This window comes from Hyla sarda, chromosome 4 (genome assembly GCF_029499605.1).
Source record: "Hyla sarda isolate aHylSar1 chromosome 4, aHylSar1.hap1, whole genome shotgun sequence".
NCBI classification, from domain to species: Eukaryota; Metazoa; Chordata; class Amphibia; order Anura; family Hylidae; genus Hyla; species Hyla sarda.
This window is the reverse complement of record NC_079192.1, coordinates 39,796,188-39,823,634: the sequence shown is the minus strand read 5'-3', so window position 1 is coordinate 39,823,634 and position 27,447 is coordinate 39,796,188. Positions and strand designations below refer to the sequence as shown.

Here is a 27,447-nt window from a genome sequence, read left to right as displayed (position 1 = left end):
AAATGGCCATTTATCTGACCACCTGAAACACCTAAAAAGTTGCATGCAATGCTTTTGGCATTGTCTTATCAGCAGAGAAAATATTAAGAATCGGAAGCTTTCCTATGTCCTATACTGATTTGTCAAAGGGAGGGGCTCCTGTTAGGGATTCCCTTTTATTAGCTATAGCCAAGGGTCATGTTAAGCACAGCCCACAATTCAAGAGTGCCACCAAGGTCCATTGATAGCATTGAACACTCATTATACAAAGCGACATTGTCTCTGCAGCAAAAACACCCTCAGCCCCCACTATCATTTTTATTAGAGGGACCTTCTTTCTGATTTGTCCAAACCAAATGAACCATGTATTGTATCATATTTAAAGGGTCATCTCCTAAAACAAAGAATTTAAAGTTTAAACCATGCTAACATTTCTATGTAATATTATAATAATTGTCTGTCTCCTAGGGTATGCCTGGACCTCCGGGAGAGAAAGGAGAAAGTGGACATGTCGGACCAATGGTACATTCAGCAAAACAAATAGAATAAGTAAGCTGAACTTATGAGCTAACAAAGGTTTAACATACAATTATCATTGCAGGGTCCCCCTGGTATGGGAGGTCCAAGGGGTCCTATGGGACCCAACGGTGGAGATGTAAGTATTTTTAAGCATTATAGGAACAAAAAAAAGAAATATGAAATAAGTCCAGCCCTGACTACCATGGTTTCACTTTTCAGGGTCCCCAAGGAAATCCAGGTGGCACTGGACAGCCAGGAGCTGTGGGAGAAAAGGTAGGTTGGAGATTATTGTTGGAATGATGTTGTATAGTTGATTGTTTTAGATAAGGCTAACTAAATAAGGCTAACTAAATCATCCTAGATGTTACCCAATAATCCATACTGCTTTTATAGGGAGAGAATGGAGAAGCTGGAGATCCAGGACAACCAGGAGAACCAGGCCCACCAGTAAGTACTGAAGATAGATCATCTATTTGTCTATGGAGCTTCTTCGGTGGTCATCTGGGTCTATAATATAGTAGTCAGTGGGCTACTGTGTATACCACTGGTTGGCTTATACTTTGGTCAAGCTTTAGCGCCATTCTTGCCCGTGTGTCTACACTACTCATCATGGCATCTACGACTATTATTGCTAATTTTTGGATGACTTATATACCGTAATGATCACCCAAGTCATGTGTAAATGTAGTGGAAAGCCATTTCATAACAGATAATAAATGAAAGAGGGGGGGGGGAGATGGCAATATTAACTTCATGGTGTATTTGGACAAATATACGTTTGACAACATCGCATACTTAAAGGGGTACTCCGGTGCTCCAGAGTTCTGAACATTTTGTTCAGAACACTAGGAGCCAGAGGTCGTGATTGTGATGTCACGGTCACGCCCATTGTGCCGTCACGACACGCCCCCTCCATTCATGCCTATGGACATGGGGCGTGGCACGGCATACCGAGGGGCGTGGCCGTGATGTCATGACCACTGGCACAGGAACCCAGTGTTTGTCTAGAACAATGGGTGCTGTGGGAGATCGCGGGGGTCCCGCTACCATCAAACATCTTATCCTCTATCTTTTGGATATGGGGATAAGATGTCCAGCAGCGGAGTACTCCTTTAATTTAGAAGCTCTCACCCTACAGACTAAGATCTTTTTTCCAGGGAGGCAAAGGTGATGCTGGTGAAAAAGGAGAATCGGGGCCATCAGGTTCAGCTGGTCCACCTGGAAAGAAGGGACGTTCAGGAGAAGATGGACCAAAAGGAAACATGGTGAGATGACTATACCTGTACATGACTAGATCGGTCACCCAACTCCTTCAGTATCCAGTTGGCATGACTATAGTGATCCTAAATGAAGAACTATCACAAGGATCCAGTTAATAGTTATAGTCAGAAAAACACTGAAAAAAGTTGTGAAAATTGTATTTGTATTTATTCAATAAATGAATAAATGAGGTAGATCATGTTGCTACTATCCTATGCAATGGATATCTCAAATTTATGGAAATATTTTATTTCAGGGTCCCATTGGTTTTCCTGGAGACCCCGGACCACGGGGAGAAGCTGGAGTTCCAGTAAGATGTTCTAGAATTCTTTTTTGGTATATATGTAAAGTTATGTATATTTTGATTAATAATGAGCTTATTTTCAGGGAGTTGATGGAGTACCTGGGGAAAAAGGAGATGCTGGAGAACATGGTAATCCTGTAAGTATACGACATGTTGCATTTTTGGTTTTCAATAAGTAGTAAGCAATAGTTTATTTTTTTTTGTCCTCGTAATTAGATGTTTTTATTGCACCATTATTCAGAAGAGTGAATTCTAGTCTAACCTTATTCTGAATGTAACACCTCAACTCCATGTGGTTCAACTGAACTGAAGATACAGCAAAAGATCCACAGTGCTGTGGGTTTGGTTCTGCAGAATCAGTGGGGGTCCAGGTATTACCTTTCAAATAAGGACTTGAAGACATGGGTACAATAAGCTCTTGTAAATGAGGCCTAAAGGCTGATAATAGGATTCATAATGTACATTGATGAATTACAGGGCATCCATTAGGACACATGCTTCCTCATGGGGTTTCTTACACAAATATATTGATAAGATATGGAGCATAGCTTCACTAGTTATGTTAAAATATTACTAACTAAAAGCCAGCCATTCTAGTCAAAATAGTTTTCCAGAAAATGCATGGCCACTAGTAAACGTGTCAACTCATCACTCAGAACCTTAGTCTCAAATGCCCCTAGACATCTGATAGAGGATAAGATGGCTGATTGCGAGGGTCCCACCGCTGGGGACCCCCGCAATCTCCCTGCTGAACCCAGCGTTCGTTTACAGCGTCGGGTTCAGCGCCGAAGGCTCATGACGTCACGGCCATGCCCCCTCAATGCAAGTCTATGGGAGGGGGCCATCACGCCCCCTCCCTTAGACTTGCAGTAAGGGGGCGTGGTGGTGACGTCACGAGCGGGCTGTGGCTGTGACGTCACAAGCCTCCACCCCCCATCACCAGTCATTCAACACGGAGCGAAGTTCGCTCCATGCACTGGATGTCTGGGGTGCCACAGCAGAGATCGCAGGGGTACCCAGCAGCGGGACCCCCGCGATCAGACATCTTATGCCCTATCCTTTGGATAGGGGATAAGATGTCTAGGTGTGAAGGACCCCTTTAAAGAAGCGCTATAGTTTTTTTTTTTTTTTACCCATATCATGTACACTCACCATCACACAGCGCCATTTGTTTTATTCCAGTGCAGTTGTCGATGAGTTTTATTACTGTAATTTGGTCATGTGATCACAAGTCTGACCCAAAGAAAATTACAGTGCTTAATGTGTCAGATCAGGATGTCAGTCCTGGGTTCTGACTTCCTGCAAACTAGAAGGACATCATTATCTACCAGATCCTTCAGATCCCTCCCCTCCCAGCTCCATCTGCTATCTCTATGGGATCAGAAGATAGTCATACACTTCCTCTTCAGCTCTATCTGTATACGGCTGCTATCTCTTTAGGATAAAGATATATAGAAGAAGGTTTATTATGGATTTGTGAAAAATAGCTTGAGTGTTCAGTTGGCAGCTATTTGGCTATCTGGTACCATTACCAATTGAAAGACAATGTTACATTCTCAAACTTTACTCACTACAGGGACCACCTGGAACTCAAGGAGAACCTGGACCAACAGGTCCACCAGGTAGAAGAGTAAGTACCAAAATCTATAGTGTTGATGTTGCTATCTTTTTGCTAGAATATTTTGAATTTACATGTACTCATATTTTTAAGGGCCAAGTTGGACAAGCAGGCAAAGAAGGTCGACAAGGCGAAAAGGGAACTAAGGTACCAATAGAACATAACCAAATATGTTAAACAAAGTAGCATAAACTTTTATATTCATCAATATCTATATGTTTACTAGGGGGAGCCTGGCACTGAAGGTTTTCCTGGAAAGACTGGACCAGTCGGACCACAGGGATCACCAGGGAAGCCAGGATCAGAGGGTATGAGGGGAATTCCAGGACCTGCGGTGAGTGGTCACTCAAGTATTTCGCAGGAAACGTTCTTCTTTCATATAGCTATGCATTAAATATCTTAAACTTTTTTTCACTAGGGTGAACCAGGATTATTGGGGGCACCTGGTCAGACAGGACCTCCTGGGCCTATGGTAAGGACAGAAACGGAATATGTAAAGGGGAAAATTACATTGTGTGTCAATACCATTTCCAGTTTTCTTTCATTTTTGTATTATTATTTGCACTTTGATATGTTCATTTCTTGGAAACTGAAAATATTTTGTCACCATAGGGTCCATCCGGTCTGCCTGGCCTTAAAGGAGATCCAGGAAGCAAAGGTGATAAGGTAAGGGTTATTCGACTGTTGAAGATTGAGCATTCCAGTCTTTTTCTTAGGCCCCATTCACATCTCATGTTTAATCTATGTTACCAGTATAAGTAGGGATATCAGCCAAAAGGTAGCCGTGGCATGTCCATTAATATAAATGGACTGAAAGTAATCGACTAGTGACTACTTTCAATCTATTTCTTATACACATGGGGGGGGGGGGGGGGAGGTGGAAGGACTCAAAAGCATAGCCTTAGGCTTTTGACTTGTGAAATTGGCCAAAAACAATTACTAGTAGACTATGTTTGGACGATTATGTCATTTGGTCCACTATGACTATAGTTCAACAAACACATACACAATCTCCAGAACAATCACCAATGCAGTGAATTTATTGCATCCTGTTGAGGTTCGGACACACAGAAAAAAGGGAGAACCTGCTTAGTCTATATTGATTTGTCCTATGTGACAGTATTCTTGTGTATTCCTGTGATGTAGACCCAAAATTAGATGTAAACATGGCCTTATAAGTGTCCCAAGATGGTAAGTTGATTCCTCCGTGGTCGTCTGCACCGGTTCCAACACTAGTAAGCAACCTATCAGCAAGTTCCTAGGCCCCACCAAAGGGGAAATTAAATATTTAACAATGCCCATTGGTCATGTAATAGAAGAATAAACCGGGTCCTCCAGAGCAAAAAAGTCCATTGTCTCTGTCCATTGTGGCAAAAAGTTAATTTTCCTTAACATAGGACACTCCTCACTCGATTAACTAAGAATTCTTTAATAAGGTATTTGACAATAAGTTTATAAAACAATTAACCCCTTATGTGGTTTAATTCCTCCAGGGTCATGCTGGACTTATTGGACTAATAGGACCTCCAGGAGAAATGGGAGAGAAAGGAGACAGAGGACCAGCTGGAATCCAAGGTGTACAAGGACCAAAGGGAGATCCAGTAAGTATTAAGGCTAAGTTCACATCTTCGTAGGAGTTTTTTTTTCTAGAGATAAACCACATAATTAAATGGTTAATTGCAAAATGGACACTAACAGGTCCCATTGGGTCCCATTAACTTTGAATGGGGTCATCTGGTGTCCGTTGTCTTGCAGTAATGTTTTCTCCACTCAACTCCTGATGTTTGTACAAATTCTGCCAATGGAGCTCCCTGACTAGAATCACAACACAGATGTGAATGAGCCTATACTTGATGATAATATTACCTAGTTTTTTACTCAAATATAAAATAGAGATATTAAAAGAATGTCTTCTGTTTAGGGTACAGTGGGTAATGCTGGACCAAATGGACCTCCGGGACCAAGTGGCCTTTCGGTAAGTACTTTTTCAGTGTCTTTGTTAATGCGTAAAATCCTAACAGAACCCTAACAGATCCTTTTACCTATTGGGGTCAAATTGGTCATTGTCGCATTTGTCATAGGACAGAAACGGCAAAGCCTTATTGCTTCCATTACCTAATGAGTCCATGGGAAGCCAGTTTAAACAGAGCTTATAAAAGGTGTAATTATATGTGTAACTCTTGAATTGTTTTACAGGGATCTGCAGGGCAAAAGGGATCCAAAGGTGCCCCGGTAAGTTTTAAAGTGGTGAAGATCTGATTTCTTATATTTTTTGATCAATTCCATTTGAGGTTGCTGCCAATCAATATACTGTAGACATAACATTGACCAAAGGGGCCCCAGGTTACATATATCTATATATATATATCTATATGTGAATGAGGACCCCTTCTGATGCCATAAACTCTTCTGGTAAAGGCCCCTACAGTATTACCTTCCCTTATACGGGCAAAGAGTGCTGACTTTGATCATCTTGATGCAACTCAAAGGGAGAAGTCGTGTAAAGGTTCACACAGACAAAATAAAAAACAAAATCACAGTAGCCTAGTCTAGACCCCTCCTCTACTTATCGTCCCCCCCCCAGCAGTTGCCTCTAAAGTATATGCTCACCTGTTGTTACCAGGTAAATACAATGACACTGGTGTGGCAAGGCGTTCTCGAGTTAGTTGGTAGAATGGTGACTCTTGTGACTATTGCTAATTGATGTTTTCCTTCTATAGGGACCAATAGGTATGAGAGGAGACCCCGGAACTGCTGGCCCACCAGGCCCACCAGTAAGTGATGTGTATCCTCTTTCTAACTTTAGCAGTCTGATATATACAGATTTGAAGCCATACAAGTCTAAAAGTAAAAACCATAACATGGCAGTTTTATTTTTTACATAGAAAAAAATTGTTACACTGCTAATAACTCATTGGAAGTAATGGTAATCTCCATCATATTGTCCATAACAGGGACGTCCAGCACAAACCATACAGCCCCTCCCATATGAAACATATGAAGGCACAAGAAAGAGAAGACGTCACTCTGATGGTGCACAGGCAGATGAGGGACTCACAGACTATATGTCTGATGGCATGGAAGAGGTTTATGCCACCCTAGGATCCCTGAAAGTGGAGGTGGAGCAGATGAGGTGGCCAGTGGGAACCAAAGACAGCCCGGGAAGAACATGCAAAGAGCTTCAGATGTGTCATCCCGAATACAAGGACGGTGAGTAACACCAAATACTTTCCAGTAATAGAGATTAGAAGGTTGGGAGGAAAAATAGATTGGCTTATATGATGAAAAGGCGAATTATAAGGGAAGTTGTTTTGAGTTGTAGTAAAGGTAAGAGAAAAAAAAACAGCAATTCTAAAATGTACCTTATTTTTGTCATCTTAGGTGAATACTGGATTGATCCAAACCAAGGTTGTAATAGAGATGCCTTCAAGGTCTTCTGCAATTTTACAGCTGGTGGAGAGACTTGCCTGCACCCTGACAAAAAGTTTGAGTCGGTCAGTATAACCCCCAAAAAAACATCTTCCACCTCCAATGAGACTATTATACACTGTATGTATTGGTAAAACTTAGGTTTTAAGATAAACCTGAAATGTTAAAGGGGATTGTCCAGCAAAATAAACAGTCTGAGTACGCTGTGTCAAAAAGTATAATAAAGCATAATAGAAAGTTGCAACTATAGAATTATAACTAATATTACACATTATTAGCCATAGAGCATCAGCTGATCTGTCTGGCTTGTAGCTGTGACGTCCCGCCACATTCTCTTAACCCCTTAAGGACTCAGCCCATTTTCACCTTAAGAACTCAAAACAATCTCCGTGCTTTCGTTTTTTCGTTTTTATGCACTTTCGTTTTTTCCTCCTCACCTTCTAAAAATCATAACGTGTCCAATCTTGCACCTACAGACCCATATAATGGCTTGTCTTTTTTTTTGCGTCACCAATTGTACTTTGTATTGACATTACAACATATTTTACAACATAATCTGCTGCGAAACAAAAAAAGGTTATTTGTGGGGTGAAATGAAAAGAACAAACAAACAAACAAAAAAACACAATTTTGCTACTTTTTAGGGCTTCTATTTCTACACAGTGCACTTTTCAGTAAAAATTACATATTATCTTTATTCTGTAGGTCCATATGGTCACAAGGATACCCAATTTATGTAGGTTTTATTTATTTTACCACTTTACTACTACTACATGCACCAAAATTAGTATGTTCAAAATTGTCATCTTCTGACTCCTATAACTTTTTTTTATTTTTCCACGTATGGGGCGGTATGAGAGCTAATTTTTTGCGCCGTGGTCTTTAGTTTTTATCCGTACCATTTTTGTTTTGATGGGACTTTTTGATCACAATTGACAATTTTGGATTTTGGTATTTTTTCACATGTACGCCCTCGACCGTGCGGTTTAGCTAACCTTATATTTTAATAGTTCAGACATTTACGCACGCGTTGGCACCACCTATGATTTTTTTTAAATTACATTATTTTATTTAAAAAAATAGGAAAAAGGAGGTGATTCAAACTTTTATTAGGGGGGGGAGGGCTTATTCACATGTATTCTCTTTTTTTTATTTAACACTTTTTACTTTTTTTTTTTTTTTTAGTCCCCACAGGGGACTATACCATGAAATCTTATGATTGCATACACTGATCACTGCTATGCCATAGCATAGATCAGTGTTATCGGCACTCTGCTGCTCCAACCTACTGAGCAGGCATGGAGCAGATCGCCCCAGGAGGCAGGTGAGGACCCTCCTGTCGTCTAATAAGCTGATCGGGACACTCTCCCTATATCTCTATGGGAGAGCCGGAGATACAGCATTCATGTATCTCCAGCTCTTCCATAGAGATATATGGGGGGTGCGTGTTGACCACCACTTTGTGCCGTGGTCGCCACAGGATCATTCATACAGAGCGCCAGGGCGCCGCACAGAAGATGCTAGGACACCCCGCTATCTGACACCTACCCCCTGACATGTACTGAACCTTTATTCCAGGTTGTATTACTAGGTCCTTTTGACACAGCAATGGTGGGATGTAATGGCGTGATGAAAAAATGTTGTACTGTAAGAGTTAAATATGTGACAAAAAGTGTTAAATATCCTAAATTAGAACTTTATTGTTCATATTATTATAGTGTTGTTTTATTGAAAATGTTATGGTCTCAACTAGGGATGAGCGAATCGAATCTGAAAAAATTTGCAACAAATTCGAATATCGACGTAATTCGATCGCACAAATCGCTTCATTAAACTCCATTTAGTGCAGTCCAGGCTCCAGGGCATCTAAGATGGTGGCTCCACATGTCAGGACATGGGGCAAGGAATGCTGAGAAGGCGGGAACAAGGGTAGGCGGGATGACCCTGAATCACATGCAGCATGCAGCCTATCAACAGTGCGCCACCCCTGTGATGTCACAGCCCTATATAATCGGCAGCCATCTTGTGGCCACTAATATCAGTGTTCAATTACAGAGAGAGAGGGACAGAGACAGTATGTTGCCCAGAAAAGCATTTTTACAGCAGCGATTCACCTCAAGCCCAAATCCAGCCTAGAAGCACTGATAGGGAAAGGAGAGAGATTCAGAGAGAAAGTACAATTCTGGGTGTAGTACACAGCAACTGTGTGCTGCAGCACTGGTGTGTACAACAACTGAAAAGCTAATAGTAGCCTGCCAGTTAGGGTGAGCAGAGCACTAAAAGCCATAATGACCTGCTATTATTGCATAATACTGGTTGATTAGTGGAGTGAATTGTCCTCTATTAAGTGTAACCTGTGCATTCATAGGTGGTGTACCATTTTGTTCCTGTTACAGACTTAATGGCCTAGTTACTGTGAAAGGCCAGGCAAAAGTACACACCTGCTGGTGTTGTAGACAAATACGTCTTGTACATGACCGCGAGCATTGGAGTGATGATCGGGTCATGTGCGGCAGGTCCCGGTTGCTGATAGCAGTCAAGGATCCGCCGGTAATGGCCGACATCTGTGATCGCGCAGATGTCTGCCATTGACCCCTCAGATGCCGTGATCAATACAGATCATGGCATCTACGGCTGCACGGCTACATTTTATGCTGATCTGATGGCCCGCGGCACGCCCGTGGGGATCAGATCAGCTAACATGGCAGACCGAGGTCCCCTCACCTGCCTCCGCCGCCTTCTTCTGCTCTGGTTGGAGATCGAGCAAACCCGAGCAGAAGATCGCAGATAACACTGATCAGTGCTATGCCCTATGCATAGCACTGAACAGTATTAGCAATCAAATGATTTGCTATAAATACATGACACCTGCCATTTACTCAGGCCCCTTAGGGAAGCGACATTATTAGTCAGTCGCCAGGATTACGGGATGAACGACCTCATTCCACTGCTTCATTTCCTACAACACGTGTTGGAAACAATGGCTGGTCAGGGCACTGGGGACGTAGCGCCTACATCTCACGGCTACATGAGCCCTGTGGGGGCAGAACTGGAGGCGGAGGGAGAGGGGCACAGTGGAGCAAAGTTTAGGTTTCACTAAATGGGTGGATTTTCTAGTCATCTGACAGAAGAGGAGAAGCAGTAGCAGCCAGAGGAGGTAGAGGGTTATGAGGAAGGTGAGACAGAGGACCCAGACACACCGTTGCAGTATGCAGTGGAGATGGAGGCAGAGACATCCTATGGCCTCCAGTACTGTGCACAATACTCCAAGTAAGGTCTCACCAGTGTTCTGTATAGCGGCATGAGCACTTCTCTTTTTCTACTGTTTATACCTCTCCCTAAACATCCTAGCATTTCTGCTAGCGTTTCCTGCTGCTCTATTACATTGTCTTTCTACCTTTAAATGGGCACTGTCAGATACAAAAACCTTTGATATGTTGTAAAGCATGTATAACCAATAGGTTTTACACTTGCTTTCAATAGAAAATTTTCAGTATTTCATACTGAAAAAGCCAGACAAACAACTGCCCCCACAAGCCCCCCCCAGCCCCCGCCCCCGCGCCCGCCTGCTTGGACACATACTAGTCCTGCTGTGTCCATGCGTCATCACCTATGTCATGGACACACTTTCTTGATTGACAGCTGTGAGCGCAGGGCTCACAGCTGGAGGAAAAATCCTCCCACTGTCAGCTTGTGCCCCGCTACTGTCAGTGAGGACAAGCTGGGAGTTGTAGTTTTGCTAATGCTAGGGGAGATGTGAGCAGACAGCATACTGAGGGAGGGGGCGGAGACCTGCACAGTGAGAGGAATTCAGACTAGTGAGGTAAATTAAAAGTGTAATAAAGAAAATAAATAAAGGTGCGAGACACATAAAAATTAGATGGTCAGGATTAGGTACGGAGTGATATATAAAAAAATGTTTTTTTGTTGGATCTGACAGGTACGCTTTAAGTCTTCTGAAATAATTATTCCTAAATCCCTTTCCTCAGATACTGAGGTCAGGACTGTGTCAAATATTCTATATTCTGCCCGAGGGTTTTTACACCCCAAGTGCCGCCACCAAAACAAATTTTTAAGGAAGATTCGGCGAATCAGCAGAATTGAATTTTTCAAAAATTTGCTCATCTCTAGTCTCAACATACTACGAACCCAACAAACAAAACCATTATTTTCTCACCAGGTTAAAGTTGCAGCGTGGAGCAAGGAAACCCCAGGGGATTGGTACAGCACTTTTAAAAGAGGAAAGAAGGTAACACATTTCTACTCCATCTTTTTTGTCACATAGTTATTATTCAAAAAGTTATATTATACATACCATATAGTTACTATCATCAGAAAGAGCTTCTGACATGTTGCCCAGACATGTCAAAATTTTAGATTGTGATCGCTAGTTATAAACTGAGCAAGCAAACTTTAGGGCACGGCTGTCAATCAAACCTGACCTTTTCTCTATACAAGTCTATGGACACTTGTACAGAAAAAGGTAAAATCTTCCGGCCAGCCAGGGAGCTGCTGCTCACATCTTATAGCTGACTATCACAGTGGATCGCAGCAAGACCCAGTACAAACATGTCAAAAGTTCTTTGTTATAACAGTAACCTTTTTTAAGTACAATATTTTTATCACACTTTGGTTTCATAAAATTTCCACAGTTCCAGTACGTCGATGCTGATGGTAATCCCGTCCACGTGGTGCAGATGACGTTCCTGAAACTACTGAGTGCCGTAGGCCGTCAAAACTTCACTTATAATTGTCAGCAATCCATAGGATGGTTTGATATGTCAAAGGGAAACCACGACAGGTCGCTAAAGTTGAGGGCAGACAACGAGGAGACACTCTCCCACAGCCGTACACCACAGATAAGAGCGCTACATGATGGGTGTCAAGTAAGTATGGAAAGCCAAAATACAAAGGGGGGGGGGGGGGGGAACTACTTAAAATCTTTGTTGCTATGCAAATTATGGTTATTTAGTTTAGAAAAAAAGGGGCAGTCTAAAAACTTTGCATAAATATATCACGGCACAATACAAAGACCTCTCCCATGATCTAATTATAAACAGAACTGTATCTATAACAAGGAGAAATCTTCTATATCAAGAGAAAAAAAACTTTCTATATCAAAATAGGAGGGGATTCTTTACTGTAAGAGCAGGGAGACTATTAAACACTCCGCCAGACAGCTGATTCTTTACTGTAAGACCTGTGAGACTATAAAACTTTCTGTTGAACTCTATGGAATGATCCACCTGATGAAGTTGTAAAGGAGAACTTACTATAAGAGTTCAAAAGGTTTATAGTTGAAAACTATTTTTTTCCCTTAAAGGGGTACTCCACTGGCCAGCCTTCCGGCTGCATTCGGAACTAATGTTCTGAATGCTGTGCGCACCCTACAGGGGTTTGCCACGCCCCCTCATGGTGTCAGGCCATGCCCACTCAATGCATGTCTCTTACATCACGAGAGGGCGTGGCCGACCCCCACAGAACACGCACAGCATTCGGAACTAAGTGTTGGCCAGCGGAGTACCCCTTTAATGTGTTTTTTTTTTTGCGTTCCTCTGGATCAACACTGCAGGGTAATAATAAGAACTGGATAGACATCGATCTTTTTTCAGCCTTACAAACTATGCTACTATGACTAATCCCAATTACCAGCTATCGGTCATCAACATTCTCTGTGTCAAGCTATTTATATTATAACCTTGGCAGCAAAAGAAAAGTTGTAATATCACAGAATTATCTAATAAAAAAACAAAACATTAAAAAAAAAAAATTTTTTTTTTTTTGCTGAAAACCATGCTATTCTTCTTGGTAAAATGTATTTTTCAGCAGATTTTTGCTTTGCAGGCTTCCTCTATAATTTGCAGTTCTCCCAGAGCTGGTGGGCAGAGCTCCCTTCTTTCCCCCTCCATAGACTTATATTGGTTGTCTTGTAGAGATAATATTGTAAAAATATTACTCCTTCCAGTACTTATCAGCTGCTGTATACTACAGAGGAAGTTCTTTTCTTTTTGAATTCCTTTTCTGTCTGACCACAGTGCTCTCTGCTGACACCTCTGTCCATATCAGGAACTGTCCAGAGCAGGAAAGGTTTGCAATGGGCATTTGTTCCTGCTCTGGACAGTCCCTGACATGGACAGAGGTGTCAGCAGAGAGCACTGTGGTCAGACAAAAAAGAAATTCAGAAAGAAAACTTCCACTGTAGTATAAATAAGCTGATAAGTACTGGAAAGATTAATATGTTTAAATAGAAGAAATTTACAAATTGTGGCACTAGTTGATTAAACATGTTTTTCCACTGGAGTACCCCTTTAAAGGTAATAATGACAACAGACAATACAGTCAACAGTGATCGTATCTTGTGGTCTCCCTTCTTGTTGCAGTATCGTAAGGGTGTCGAGCGAACGGTGCTTGAGATCAACACCTACAAGGTGGAACATCTACCCCTCAGGGACGTTGCCGTCAACGACTTTGGAGAAAGCAGTCAGAAGTTTGGCTTTGAGCTGGGTCCAGTCTGCTTCAACGGCTAAAGAAAAAACCCAAATGAAAGACTACCAAACCATTCTGCTCTTACAGAATAAGGATAACCTGAGTTTCATGGCCGACGAACTAAGAAACTTCCTTTGGTCATCAATGACAAAGATTCATCCATGTGGTTTTGTTTATTTTTTTGTTATATATTTTTGATTTGTTAACTGCAGGGGATTCTAGATGTGTGTTTCCAGTGAGGGTCACCCTTGTAGGGTCACAGTACAACAAATACGGGGATAATTCATGCTCTGAAGACCTGGATGAACTATATGCCACCATATTTAAAAGTGGAAGAAGTCTGCAGCACAGTGGTCACTGTACAGTACTGCGGTCATGTTTGGTATAAGTGATCACTTCCGCTCACTTTACGGGATTATTCCTCCCCGAATATATGAAGCACTCCTGGTTTTGCACTGGAGCATAATCATCCAATCAGGATGTTCCTTTTGATGCCCCAGTCATAGAACTCACTGCAATAAAAGTGATCTAATCTTCAGTCATCATCAGTCATACACTGAATACTGCCTCCTTCCGGCCTGACCATGAGAATGTTATGTTATAACCTTTAACACGCATTGTATATCTAATCTGATACCCCAAATCTGCAGAAGGTTAATAGGTTAGTGACATCTACCTCAAGACTCACCATGCGAGGAACCGGTGTCACTAACATTATTGACGTAAATGTACTGTATATTTTTGTGTATAGTTTTTGAACTCCATATTAATCTTTAAAGATGGGCTCTGTGTATTGAGGTAAAGGAAAAAAATATTTAATTTCTTCATACTGTTCCCTACTGGTATAGACAACTCTAATGAATTCTTACGTTATACTTGCCTAATCCTCTCTGACCTTCATGATCAAATTTAGATATCTAGTCATCCTCGAAATATAGTCTTTCAGCCGAATACGATAGTTCTTCAATGTAATGTGATGCTAGATAGGTCCAAGGACTCTCTTCAAATAGTCTCTTTGATCTTGACTTCTGAACTACCCTCCGACAGTATTGTGTTCCTTCAAGGTTGACAAAGTTTGCTTTGGTACGCAGAGTAATTTGGTACATAAAGTTAGCAACGTTACCTATCACCTTCTTAACCAATTTGCACAAAAGGGGTCTTTAGGTGCTCAATCTGTAGAGAGGGCCTTCTTGTTTGGTTAAGGTTAGGCCTGGTAATACTCCAATTTTAGTCAAAAGTAATTTGAAAATGTTACATCTGCAAAAGATGACATCTTTAAAAATACCACCCCATACACTGGACCATCTTAGGGGTCTTTAGGTGCTCAATCTGTAGAGAATCTTGTTGTTTGGTGAAGGTTAGGCCTGGTAATGCTTCAATTTTAGTCAAAAGTAATTTGAAAATGTAACATCTCCAAAAGATGACATCTTTAAAAATACCACCCCATACACTGGACCATCTTGGAGGTCTTTAGGTGCTCAATCTGTAGAGAGGACCTTCTTGTTTGGTTAAGTTTAGGCCTGGTAATGCTCCAATTTTACTCGAAAGTCATCTATAAATGTAACATCTCCAAAAGATGACATCTTTGAAAATACCACCCCATACATTGGACCATCTTAGGGGTCTTTAGGTTCTCAAAATGTAGGGAGGATCTTCTTGTTTGGTTAAGGGTAGGCCTGGTAATACTGGTAAAAATTTTACATCTCCATAAGACCAAATCTTTGAAAATACCACCCCATACACTGGACCATCTTTCCTGTTTCCTATGTATATGGGGCCTCTTCCCTGAGAAGACCAATCTCCAGAAGTCCATTTTAGAGGTGGTAGTCTCACAGAGGTTTTATTGTCTAACAATATTGTATTATGTCTCAAATAGGGCTTGCCTACAGGCCATGAATACAGAATGTTGAGTTAGAATTGAAAGCTTTTTGGAGTGAAGTAAACAAGCAAGACAACACAACCTCAAATGTTAATGTTGGGCACCACAATGGAATACAAAATGTCCAAAGATTTTAAAAAATTTACTAAATTGAAGAGGATTAGGTCTTTCTTTGCCTAATATTTTATGTATTAAAATTGCATGTATTTACTTATCTGTTTAGTAATGATTTGATTGTTATTACTACTAGCAACAAACCTGGTGAAAATGTTAGCACGTACACAATACACACTATTGATGGAGGGACCAGGATTGGGTTTTTCAGTGCTGGAGAAAAGTCAAAACTTTACCTAACTTTTACCTTAACATAGCAGAAACCACTTTACGCATAAGCAGTATTCATAAAGATGTCCCCTATCAAATTTCAGACATGGTGACTTCAGGCCAAGGTGTCCACCTCGGTGGTATCCCTTGTTTCGATTCACTTGTTGGCTTTATGTTACAAAATATTTTTTGTGTGGCCCATAAAATAGTGACTGCGATGGGCAATGATGGTTATCCATTCTTTTATCAGATTTTATTTATGAAGCGGTATGTTAACAAATGCAATATATGTAACAAAATGGAGAGATGGAACCTATAGACAAGCAACATTTTACTGTTGAGTTCTGTCTCCCTCAATGGTGCTCATGTAGAAACCTATATTCTAGCTTTACGGTAGGGTCACACACAGCACATTCGCAGCATATTCGAAGCTGTGGATACGCTGTTGGCAGTCACAGAGTGACTGCAGCAGGGAGCTCGCTCTGCAGTCGCTCTGTGACTGCCAGCAGCCCATCTGCAGCTTTAAATACGCTGAAAATGCGCTGTGTGTGACCCAACCCTTATGGAGAAAAACTGTAGCTAAATAATTCATTATAAGAAGACATCTAGGACTAAATTACAGACTATGGCATTTTGTTCTAGATTTCAGGAAAACAAAAATTTGAACCATACTGACTTTATACTTGTGACCAGGATTAGGAAGTTTTGGGTTTTCATATCGGCCAACTGGTGACCACAAAACATTGTTTTCCGAAATCTTAGGTCACTCGAAGAAGACCAATGAGTACCGAACCTTGAAAACATAGTCTGTATGAAATGGGAGCTTTAGCTATAGACTTCCTTAAAAATGACTTAATGACAAAACCGTACCTTATAGCTGTACTTCTCTTAAATGGACGACTTATCACTGTTGCCCCAAGAGAGTAATCTCTCCTGCAACCAGAAAAGTACTGTCCTTCAAAAATTGGGACAGTTGTGAAATATGCAAATGCCCCCAATCATGGAAGCTCATACCTCTCGATGGTTATATAGGGACAAAAGTCTCAAGAACAGTCACACTTCCTAAGATATGTAGAGGTCCCCAACCCAGTACTTATTATTCTAGTTTTTTTCAGGTACTCCATTGGAAAAGGACAGGCAAAAATTCTAATCCTGGACTGTTGGTGGCCTTGACAACTGTGTTGGGGACCTTTGTGTTATGTGGTATATCGACCACTTCTAACTGTTCAGAGGCCAAGATATATCTCCTTACCATATCTACCTGAAAAAAACAGGCTGTGCGTAGTTGACTTTTACAAACCAGTATTGTATATGGAAAACAGAAGTAAGTTTTTTTTAAGAAGACCTAATGATAATTTACCTCATAACTAATCTCTCCAAAGGAGGACTTATCTTTGTTGCCAAAATTCTCAGATCTGTATGAAAAAAGCCGTGTCCTACAGAAACTGGGACCGCAATGGGGATACACTAGTCCAAGGGATGGAAACTCATAATTATTGGTGGCCATATAAAGGCAGAAGTCACAACAGCACTGACAGAAGGAAAGATATCTTCTATGTGGTATACCAAGCTGTGATAGTTTACAGACCTAGATATCCCCTTAACCCACCTAATCGAAAAAAAATCGGGCTGTGCATGGTTGACTTAACATCAACATAATACTTTTTATAGGTATTCAGAACTGAAATTTGAACTACTGTGCTTATTTAAGCAAAAAAGTGAACTAGTTAGATCAAAATAGTGATAATTTCCCTTTACGCGGATACAGGTGTTGAATGAATTGTCGCTAGGTCACATGATCCTGAAAGCTAGTACTGTGATTGGCTCTGCAGCCTCTTATTGAATAGACCACAGACCACTGTTTTACCTTGTTCCGTGATTCAATATGTTGCTACTAATTACTGACCAAAATGCAAAAAATATATATTTGGTTGTTTATTTTTTATAAAGTAAAACAAACGTTTTATATGGTGCTAGAACGATTATACCAAATCTGTATTATAAGAATAAAAAAATACTTTAAATTAAGATCTTATGACTGCTAATGTGTGACCATTGTTACATTGCAAGGAAAAGACTCTGTTACACAATCAAGATTGGCGCCAAACTCAAGGATATGGTGGGTGTCCGAGTGGACAGGTACTTCAACCCACTGTTGAAATTTTAAACAAAACAAACAAACAAAAAAAAAGAAGAAAGGAAAGCAAAACTTTTTTTTTTTTAAGCTTTTCTGATGCCAACGTCAAACTTGTAGATATTGTAGAAACTTAATCCCAAAAAATATATTATCATCCAGACATAACATACATTTAGGGGCCGAAAGTGGTAAATTATGGTGGCCACACAGAATATTGACAACACTGCCTTAGGCCTCTTAGGCATGGAGTTCACCAGAGCTTCAAAGGTTGTCATTAGAATCCTCTTCCCTCCTCCATGATGACATCATGGAGCTGGTGGATGTTTTAGACTATGCACTTACCCACCTTCCGTTTGATGATGCTCAATAGGGTTTAGGTCTAGAGATGGTTGGCCAGTCCATCACCTTTACCCTCAGCTTCTTTAGCAAGGCAGTGATGGTCTTGGAGGTGTTTGGGGTCATGTGGGAATAGACTGAAGGGAGGGGTCATGCTCTGCTTCAGTATGTCACAGTACATGTTGGCATTCATGGTTCCCTCAATGTAGCTCCCCAGTGCCAGCAGCACTCACACACACTTAACATCATCTGAGCTATATAGGCTTATCTTGGTATCATCCTACCACAGGACATGGTCCCAGTAATCCATGTTCTTAGTCTGCTTGTCTTTAGCAAACTGTGAGCTTTCTTGTGCTTCATCTTTAGAGGAGGCTTCCTTCTGGGATGACAGCCATGCAGACCAATTTGATGCAGTGTCCGGCATATAGTCTGAGCACTGACAGACTGACCCCCACCCCCTTTTCACCTATGCAGCAATGCTGGCAGTGCTAATATGTCCATTTCCCAAAGAGCACCTCTGAATAGGACGCTGAGTATGTGCACTCAACTTCTTTGGTTGATCATGGTGTGGCCTGTTCTGTGTGGAACCTGTCGTGTGAAACCGCTGCCACCTTGCTGCAGCTCAGTTTTACGGTCTTGACAATCTTCTTATAGTCTAGGCCAACTTTATGTATCCAATTCTTTTTTTTAGATCTGAGACTTCTTTGCCATGAGATGCCATGTTAAACTTTCAATGACCAGTATGAATGAGTGTGAGAGTGATAACACCAAATTTAAGACACCTGCTCCACATTCACACATTGTAAAACTGACAAGTCACATGACATCAGGAAAGGAAAATGACTAATTGGGCCTAATTTTGACATTTCCACTCAAGGATGTACTCACTTTAGTTGCCAAGGTTTAGACATTATTAACGGTGTGTTGTGTTATTTTGAGGGGACACAACATTACACACTGTTATACAGGCTGTGTACTCACTACTTTACATTGTAACAGTGTCATTTCTTCAGTGTTGTCACATGAAAAGATATAAGAAAATATTTACAATAATTTGAGAGATGGACTCACTTATGGGAGATAATGTATATTATCTGTATTGGGAAAAAGTCCACGGAGGACCAGGTGGGACCAAAGGAGAACCACACTAAAGGGGCCAAATTCCAAGGAGGAAAAGAAAACTGAGGTACCAACAAGGTACCAAAGGCTGTCCGGGCATGCTGAGAGTAGTTTAACAGCAAGAGGTGCCCTGGTTGGGAAACACTGCTGTAAGGTGTACAGGGCTGAGGTAGAAGTAGATGGAGGAGCTTACGGCTGCAGAGGAGTATGACTGTAGTGGTCTGGAAAGAGGTGGCACCATAAGGCTATGTTCATATTGTGAAATTCTGCATTGGAATCCACACAGAGATTCCGAGCAGCACAATCCCGTTGATTTTAATGGGATTCTGCTGTGCTGTTCACATAGCAGAATTTCCACACCAGAAGCACCTGCTTGTCCTCAGTGTACAGAGCCCTGCTTGTCCTCACTGCACAGAGCCCTACTTGTCCTCAGTGCACAGAGCCCTGCTTGTCCTCAGTGTACAGAGCCCTGCTTGTCCTCAGTGTACAGAGCCCTGCTTGTCCTCAGTGTACAGAGCCCTGCTTGTCCTCAGTATACAGAGCCCTGCTTGTCCTCAGTGTACAGAGCCCTGCTTGTCCTCAGTGTACAGAGCCCTGCTTGTCCTCAGTATACAGAGCCCTGCTTGTCCTCAGTGTACAGAGCCCGGCTTGTCTTCAGTGTACAGAGCCCGGCTTGTCCTCAGTGTACAGAGTCATGCTTGTCCTCAGTGTACAGAGCCCTGCTTGTCCTCAGTGTACAGAGCCCTGCTTGTCCTCAGTGTACAGAGCCCTGCTTGTCCTCAGTGTACAGAGCCCTGCTTGTCCTCAGTGTACAGAGCCCTGCTTGTCCTCAGTGTACAGAGCCCTGCTTGTCCTCAGTGTACAGAGCCCTGCTTGTCCTCAGTGTACAGAGCCCTGCTTGTCCTCAGTGTACAGAGCCCTGCTTGTCCTCAGTGTACAGAGCCCTGCTTGTCCTCAGTGTACAGAGCCCTGCTTGTCCTCAGTGCACAGAGCCCTGCTTGTCCTCAGTGTACAGAGATCTGCTTGTCCTCAGTGCACAGAGCCCTACTTGTCCTCAGTGTACAGAGCCCTGCTTGTGCTAAGTGTACAGAGCCCTGCTTGTCCTCAGTGTACAGAGTGCCGCTTATCCTCAGTGTACAGAGCCCTGCTTGTCCTCAGTTTACAGAGCGCCGCTTGTCCTCAGTGTACAGAGCCCTGCTTGTCCTCGCTGTACAGAGCCCTGCTTGTCCCCAGTGTACAGAGCCCTGCTTGTCCTCAGTGTACAAAGCCCTGCTTGTCCTCAGTGTACAGAGCCCTGCTTGTCCTCAGTGCACAGAGCCCTGCTTGTCCTCAGTGTACAGAGCCCTGCTTGTCCTCAGTGTACAGAGCCCTGTTTGTCCTCAGTGCAAAGAGCCCTGCTTGTCCTCAGTGCACAAAGCCCTACTTGTCCTCAGTGCACAAAGCCCTGCTTGTCCTCAGTGCACAGAGCCCTGCTTGTCCTCAGTGTACAGAGCCCTGCTTGTCCTCAGTGTAGAGCCCCGTCTGTCCTCAGTTTACAGAGATCCGCTTGTCCTCAGTGCACAGAGCCCTGCTTGTCCTCAGTGTACAGAGATCTGCTTGTCCTCAGTGCACAGAGCCCTACTTGTCCTCAGTGTACAGAGCCCTGCTTGTGCTAAGTGTACAGAGCCCTGCTTGTCCTCAGTGTACAGAGTGCCGCTTATCCTCAGTGTACAGAGCCCTGCTTGTCCTCAGTTTACAGAGCGCTGCTTGTCCTCAGTGTACAGAGCCCTGCTTGTCCTCGCTGTACAGAGCCCTGCTTGTCCCCAGTGTACAGAACCCTGCTTGTCCTCAGTGTACAAAGCCCTGCTTGTCCTCAGTGTACAGAGCCCTGCTTGTCCTCAGTGCACAGAGCCCTGCTTGTCCTCAGTGTACAGAGCCCTGCTTGTCCTCAGTGTACAGAGCCCTGTTTGTCCTCAGTGCAAAGAGCCCTGCTTGTCCTCAGTGCACAAAGCCCTACTTGTCCTCAGTGCACAAAGCCCTGCTTGTCCTCAGTGCACAGAGCCCTGCTTGTCCTCAGTGTACAGAGCCCTGCTTGTCCTCAGTGTAGAGCCCTGTCTGTCCTCAGTTTACAGAGATCCGCTTGTCCTCAGTGCACAGAGCCCTGCTTGTCCTCAGTGTACAGAGATCTGCTTGTCCTCAGTGCACAGAGCCCTACTTGTCCTCAGTGTACAGAGCCCTGCTTGTGCTAAGTGTACAGAGCCCTGCTTGTCCTCAGTGTACAGAGTGCCGCTTATCCTCAGTGTACAGAGCCCTGCTTGTCCTCAGTTTACAGAGCGCCGCTTGTCCTCAGTGTACAGAGCCCTGCTTGTCCTCGCTGTACAGAGCCCTGCTTGTCCCCAGTGTACAGAGCCCTGCTTGTCCTCAGTGTACAGAGCCCTGCTTGTCCTCAGTGTACAGAGCCCTGTTTGTCCTCAGTGTACAGAGCCCTGCTTGTCCTCAGTGTACAGAGCCCTGCTTGTCCTCAGTGTACAGAGCCCTGTTTGTCCTCAGTGTACAGAGCCCTGCTTGTCCTCAGTGCAAAGAGCCCTGTTTGTCCTCAGTGCACAAAACCCTGCTTGTCCTCAGTGTACAAAGCCCTGCTTGTCCTCAGTTCACAGAGCCCTGCTTGTCCTCAGTTCACAGAGCCCTGCTTGTCCTCAGTGCACAGAGCCCTGCTTGTCCTCAGTGTACAGAGCCCTGCTTGTCCTCGCTGTACAGAGCCCCGCTTGTCCTCAGTGTACAGAGCCCTGCTTGTCCTCAGTGTACATAGCCCTGCTTGTCCTCAGTGTACAGAGCCCTGCTTGTCCTCAGTGTACAGAGCCCTGCTTGTCCTCAGTGTACAGAGCCCTGCTTGTCCTCAGTGCACAGAGCCCTGCTTGTCCTCAGTGTACACAGCTCTGCTTGTCCTCAGTGTACAGAGCCCTGCTTGTCCTCAGTGTACAGAGTCCTGCTTGTCCTCAGTGTACAGAGCCCTGCTTGTTCTCAGTGTACAGAGCCCTGCTTGTCCTCAGTGTACAGAGCCCTGCTTGTCCTCAATTTACAGAGGGCTGCTTGTCCTCAGTGTACAGAGCCCTGCTTGTCCTCACTGTACAGAGCCCTGCTTGTCCTCACTGTACAGAGCCCTGCGGGGTACACGCTCCCGCCTGTCTGATTGACAGGCAAGGAGCTGCGCTGAGCTGGTCACGTGCTCAGCCAGCGGTCTGCGATTTTGGACTCACTGCCAGACTGGCGTGAGTCCGAAATCAATGAAAACGCTTGCGGACAGGGACTCCTAGGGAGACCCCTAGTGGCCACATTTTCAAACTGAAAAAAGACAAAATAAAGCATTTTTTTAAATAAAATACAATTAGAAAGTAGTTTAATATTGAATAAGCTTTAAAATATCCCAAATTTATTTTTTTATGAAAGGTACTCTTTAAAGAACAAAAAACGTGGGGCCTTTTTAGATAACTCTCTCATGAGTTAAACTAATAGGTGGCACCGTGGATCCACAGCTGCTGTTTGGTACATGTAATATTATGGCCATTCAGAGCCACACAATACCAGGATGGATCAAGTCCGCTGCTTGTAGAGATGGGATCTTCATTTAGGCCCATGGAGGGTGGTACCAAACCTGGGACCCCCCTACCCCCTATGTGATGTCTTCATTCTGCTGATACTGTTAATGTAGGCATTTTGGTCATTATGGGGTGTGGACTGTACATTTAGTCTGGGGTATAAAAAATAAAATAAAGTTTGTGTGGTGTTGCTCCTTTCACTGTCCACTGGCCTACAGCAGAATGGGCAGCAAAATCAGGTGCAGAAAATCTGCAGCAAAATATGCAAGTGAATGTACCCTTAAAGTAGGCTTACTTATTCCCTACTCATCCAATCCCTAACTAAGACACGTCGCCATTGCAGCCTGTGATTGGTTGAGCAGGTGCTTGACTTCATGACCCTTAAAGGGGTACTCCGGTGGAAAACGTATTTTTTTAATCAACTGGTGCCAAAAAGTTAATCAGATTTGTAAATTATGTCTATTAAAAATTCTTAATCCTTCCAGAACTTATTAGTGGCTGTATACTACAGAGGAAATGCTTTTATTTTTGGATTTCTTTTCTGTCACGACCACAGTGCTCTCTGCTGACACCTCTGTCCATTTTAAGAACTGATTTAAAAAAAAATCAGAGTACCCCTTTAACTCGAAGGCACCACACAGCAGGGGCCGAAGCTTCGAAAGTCTGCATTCACGTTATGTCTGGGGCATACGCAGCCGAATCCAGCAGGGGAATTTGAAAATTGCCGTTTGGACGCGCAGGAGGCATGTAAGCCACCCTCCTGCTGCGTCCTAACTGATCGGGACATTGCGATTTTATTGCGATGTCCCGATCAGCCCGACTGAGCTGCCGGGATACTTTTACTTTCACTCTTAGATGCGGCGATCAACTTTGATCGCGGCGTCTAAAGAGTTAATGCCAGACATCTGCCTGTCCAGCATTAGCCACACGTCCTGGCTGCTGATAGCAGCCGGGACCATGTGGGTATGATGCGAGCTCAGCTCCTGAGCTTGCTTCATAACCCTCCAGTGCCGCAGCGCCATATAAACCCGGCGTTCTGCGGCAAGGGGTTAAATACCACGTACAACCTTGGGACAAGGGTGGCGCTATTTCTTGAAATCAGAAATCACCTATTTTTATAATCCTTGAACACCCCTTTATCCCTTTCCCTCCCCACGGCATACAAGTTCCTCTTGGGGGCCAGCTTTAAAGGAGAAATGTGGCAGAAATCTTTTAAGTTCCCCTGTGCCCGGGCTGCAAAAACTTAAAAAGCAAACTTTAACTCACCTTCCTACGTTCCCCCGTTGCTTCAGTATCGGCGTCCCGTGGCTACGTGCTTCTAAGGAACGTCACACTGCGGTCAGCGTATCGCAGAGTGCAGCGATGTCCTGTCTCGGTCAGTGATAGGCTGAGCGCACTGTCATGTAAGGAGCCTGGGCAGCAGGGAGAAGACGGGGCCCGAGCTCCTTACATGACAGTGCGCTCAGCCTATCACCGACTGAGGCAGGAAATTTCTGCGCTCGGCGATACACTGACCGCAGTGTGACGTTCCAAGCACGGACCTGAGCAGAGCCGAAGGAATGGGATGCCGATACCGAAGCAACGGGGAACGTAGGAAGGTGAGCTAAAGTTTGCTTCTTAAGTTTTTGCAGCCCTGGCACAGGGGAATTTAAAAGATTTCTGCCACATTTCTCCTTTAAAACAGGATTCTGTAGTGATCCCGCTCCATACTGGGCAGCGCCCCCGGTTAATATCAATAGCCAGGGGCCGCAGTAGAAAAATTTAACTGGGTATCATTGTAATCCTATAGACCTACAGAGGAAAGAGAATGTCTCATTTTTACCCCAAAAGTTGCAAAAAGTAGATTTTTTATACACACTGTAAAATCTCTTTCTCTGAGAATCCATTGGGGGGGACAGGAACCGTGGGTATATCTTGCTGCCACTAGGAGGCTGACACTAGGCATCAACAAAAAAGAAGTTGGCCCCTCCTGGCAGGATATTCCCCACCCACTGACTCTGAGCTAATCAGTTTGGTCCCAAAGCAGTAGGAGGAAACCGACAAATCACTACAGAGAATTCAAAGAAGACCCAGACAAAAAATCCACCGAACAAGCCCACAGACAGGAAATCGACTCTCAGGTCAACAAACTAATAACCAACGAGTGGGTGCTGTGTCCCCCAATGGATCCTCCGAGAAAGAGATTTTACAGTAAGTAGAAAAAATGTTCGGCTCCATTGGGGGGACACGGGAACCGTGGGACGTACAAAACAGTCCCCAGGGTGGGAAAGCAGAATCCAGCCAGAGAATCAGGCAGATGGCAATTCCACCGCTGCCTGCAACACTTTTCGCCCAAAACCAGCATCAGCAGAAGCGGTAGTGTGCACCTGGTAGAACTTGGTGAACGTGTGCACGGATGACCAAGTGGCCGCCTTATACACCTGCAGGGCCGAAGCCCAGTTGAAGACTGCCCAGGAGGCCCCAACAGAGCAGGTGGAGTGTGCCGTAACCCGGAAAGGGGGGGCCTTCCCCAGCGAATCAGAGCTCCAAAAAGAAGAGGTGGCCGAGAGATAAACCCGCAGAGCTCTGACCATATCCAAGTTGTGGAGAGAGCGCTCATTAGGGTGAGACGGAGCTGGGCAGAAGGAGGGAAGGATGATATCCTTGTTCAGATGAAAAGAGGAGACCACTTACTGCAGAAAAGATGGCACCGGCCGAAGCACAGCCTTGTCCTGGTGAAGGACAAGAAAGGGGGGTCGGTAGGAGAGAGCCGCCAATGAAAACAACCACCGGATGGAGGTCACAGCAATGAGAAAAGTCACCTTTCAAGAAAGTAAGCGGAGTGATCTCCCGAAGGGGTTCAAATGGGGTGCCTTGCAAAGTACTGAGAACCAAATTCAGGTCCCAGGGCAAAGTGGGAAACCTGTAAGGAGGAGCCTTGTGTGTCACACCCTGAAGGAAGGTGCGTACATGAGGATCAGAAGCCAGGGGCTGCTGAAAAAGAATGGAAAGCCCCTTGAAGAAACTAAGCTGACACCTGCCCCTTGAGGGAACTAAGTTCCAAATGCATTTCCAGCCCCGATTGCAGAAAGGAAAGCAGGTTTGGCAAGGAAACAACGGGAGACAGGGACCAGGCCTCGCACTACCGAAAACAGGCACGCCAGGTCCTGTGATAAATCCTGGCAGAGGCGCACGGATGGTGCGTATGACACGGAGAGAGAAACCGCGAGGCCACAGCAACGCAGTTTCAACCGCCACGCCGTCAAACGCAGCGGCAGTGAATTGAGGTGGCAGAGAGTAACTTGAAAGAGAAGGTCGGGCCGATCCAGGAGCCGCATAAGAATGTCCACCATGAGATGAACCACATTGGAGAACCACGAGCACCGGGGCCAATCCAGCGCCACCAGAATTGCTGAGACAACTTCCGCCTATAGCTTCTTTACTACCCTGGGCAGGAGGGGAAGTGGAGGGAAGAGGTAAGGGAGGGCGAACTGTGACCAGGGGAACTGTGGTGAACTGTGACCTGTGGCCAGTGGGTTCGGATCTGGGGTCGGACATGGAAAAGAACCCAACAGATAAGTCAGCCAACCCAGAGAAAAAAGGAACAAGCTCACCCAGGTTCCTGTGTCCTGTAGCAGCAGGAACAGCAGTGCAGGTGGGGGTCTCTTGCAGAGGTGAAGGTCCCATACAGAGGTAGAGGTCCCTTGAGAGAAGGAGAACCCTTGTCCAGAAGCTGCGGAACAGGGGTATCGCGCAGGAACAGCAGCAGCGTGCAAGAACAGCGACAGCGTGTAGGAACTGCGGCAGCATGCAGAAACTGCAGCAGCGTGCAGGGATAGCAGAGTGCAGGAACAGCAACGTGAGATCCCTGTAAGAGAGCAGCTGAAGGAACAGCGTGTGCAGCGGCCGGGACTGAAGAAGAAGGAGCATGTGACAGCGAGGCAGAGAGGATGGAACGCCTGGCCGCGCTAAAATAGTGGGTGGAGCTACCTGCCGGAGGAGCAGGGCCGAAGCCGCGGGCTAAATTTACAGGCGCCTGCCGGGAGTATTACGGAGGAAGGAGTTTGCGTACAGAACGCCATGGCCGAAACACTGTCAGAAAGACTGTCGCACCGCAGAAGGAAGGAGCTGTAATAGCAGGGCGAGCAGGGTCAAGAGGGGACCCAGACCCAGGGCACATCCCTAGTGCTGGTTGGTGGTGAGAAGGGGTTGCATACTTTATGGACCATGCCCCTTGCTCGCAAGCAGGGGATCAGGCAGCGCCATGTTCCTGTCGCCCCGACCTATAACCTATAAAATAACAAAGGAGAGAAAAAATGTAACTCTAACAAAATTATAAAATACTAAAAAGCAGACCAGGTCTGGAGAGCTCCAATGCTGTGTCTGCCTCCTACTGACACTAAGGCGGCATTCACACTATAAAAATACCTCCATTATAAACGCCCGTTATAAAAACCCTGGAAATCGGCCGCTAAATGGCTGTTAGAAAATCTCATTATAGTC

The 27,447-nt window shown here is 44.3% G+C and overlaps 1 protein-coding gene across 6 annotated transcripts in view; it reads left to right on the top strand.

The window, feature by feature from the left end:
* The window catches only part of COL5A3 (collagen type V alpha 3 chain), a 213,826-nt gene extending 196,000 nt beyond the window's left edge, over positions 1–17,826 (top strand). For all 6 annotated transcript variants that reach the window (XM_056570607.1, XM_056570606.1, XM_056570605.1 and 3 more), the window contains 21 exons: positions 448–501; positions 581–634; positions 718–771; positions 892–945; positions 1,656–1,763; positions 2,015–2,068; positions 2,146–2,199; positions 3,639–3,692; positions 3,774–3,827; positions 3,907–4,014; positions 4,099–4,152; positions 4,293–4,346; positions 5,174–5,281; positions 5,602–5,655; positions 5,877–5,912; positions 6,401–6,454; positions 6,635–6,890; positions 7,062–7,174; positions 11,290–11,358; positions 11,762–11,995; positions 13,490–17,826. In XM_056570607.1, coding sequence (XP_056426582.1) covers positions 448–501; positions 581–634; positions 718–771; positions 892–945; positions 1,656–1,763; positions 2,015–2,068; positions 2,146–2,199; positions 3,639–3,692; positions 3,774–3,827; positions 3,907–4,014; positions 4,099–4,152; positions 4,293–4,346; positions 5,174–5,281; positions 5,602–5,655; positions 5,877–5,912; positions 6,401–6,454; positions 6,635–6,890; positions 7,062–7,174; positions 11,290–11,358; positions 11,762–11,995; positions 13,490–13,636 — 1,827 coding nt within the window. In that variant the 3' untranslated portion in view covers positions 13,637–17,826. The remainder of the gene's footprint in view (positions 1–447; positions 502–580; positions 635–717; positions 772–891; positions 946–1,655; positions 1,764–2,014; positions 2,069–2,145; positions 2,200–3,638; positions 3,693–3,773; positions 3,828–3,906; positions 4,015–4,098; positions 4,153–4,292; positions 4,347–5,173; positions 5,282–5,601; positions 5,656–5,876; positions 5,913–6,400; positions 6,455–6,634; positions 6,891–7,061; positions 7,175–11,289; positions 11,359–11,761; positions 11,996–13,489) is intronic.
* Positions 17,827–27,447: the final 9,621 nt, after the last annotated feature.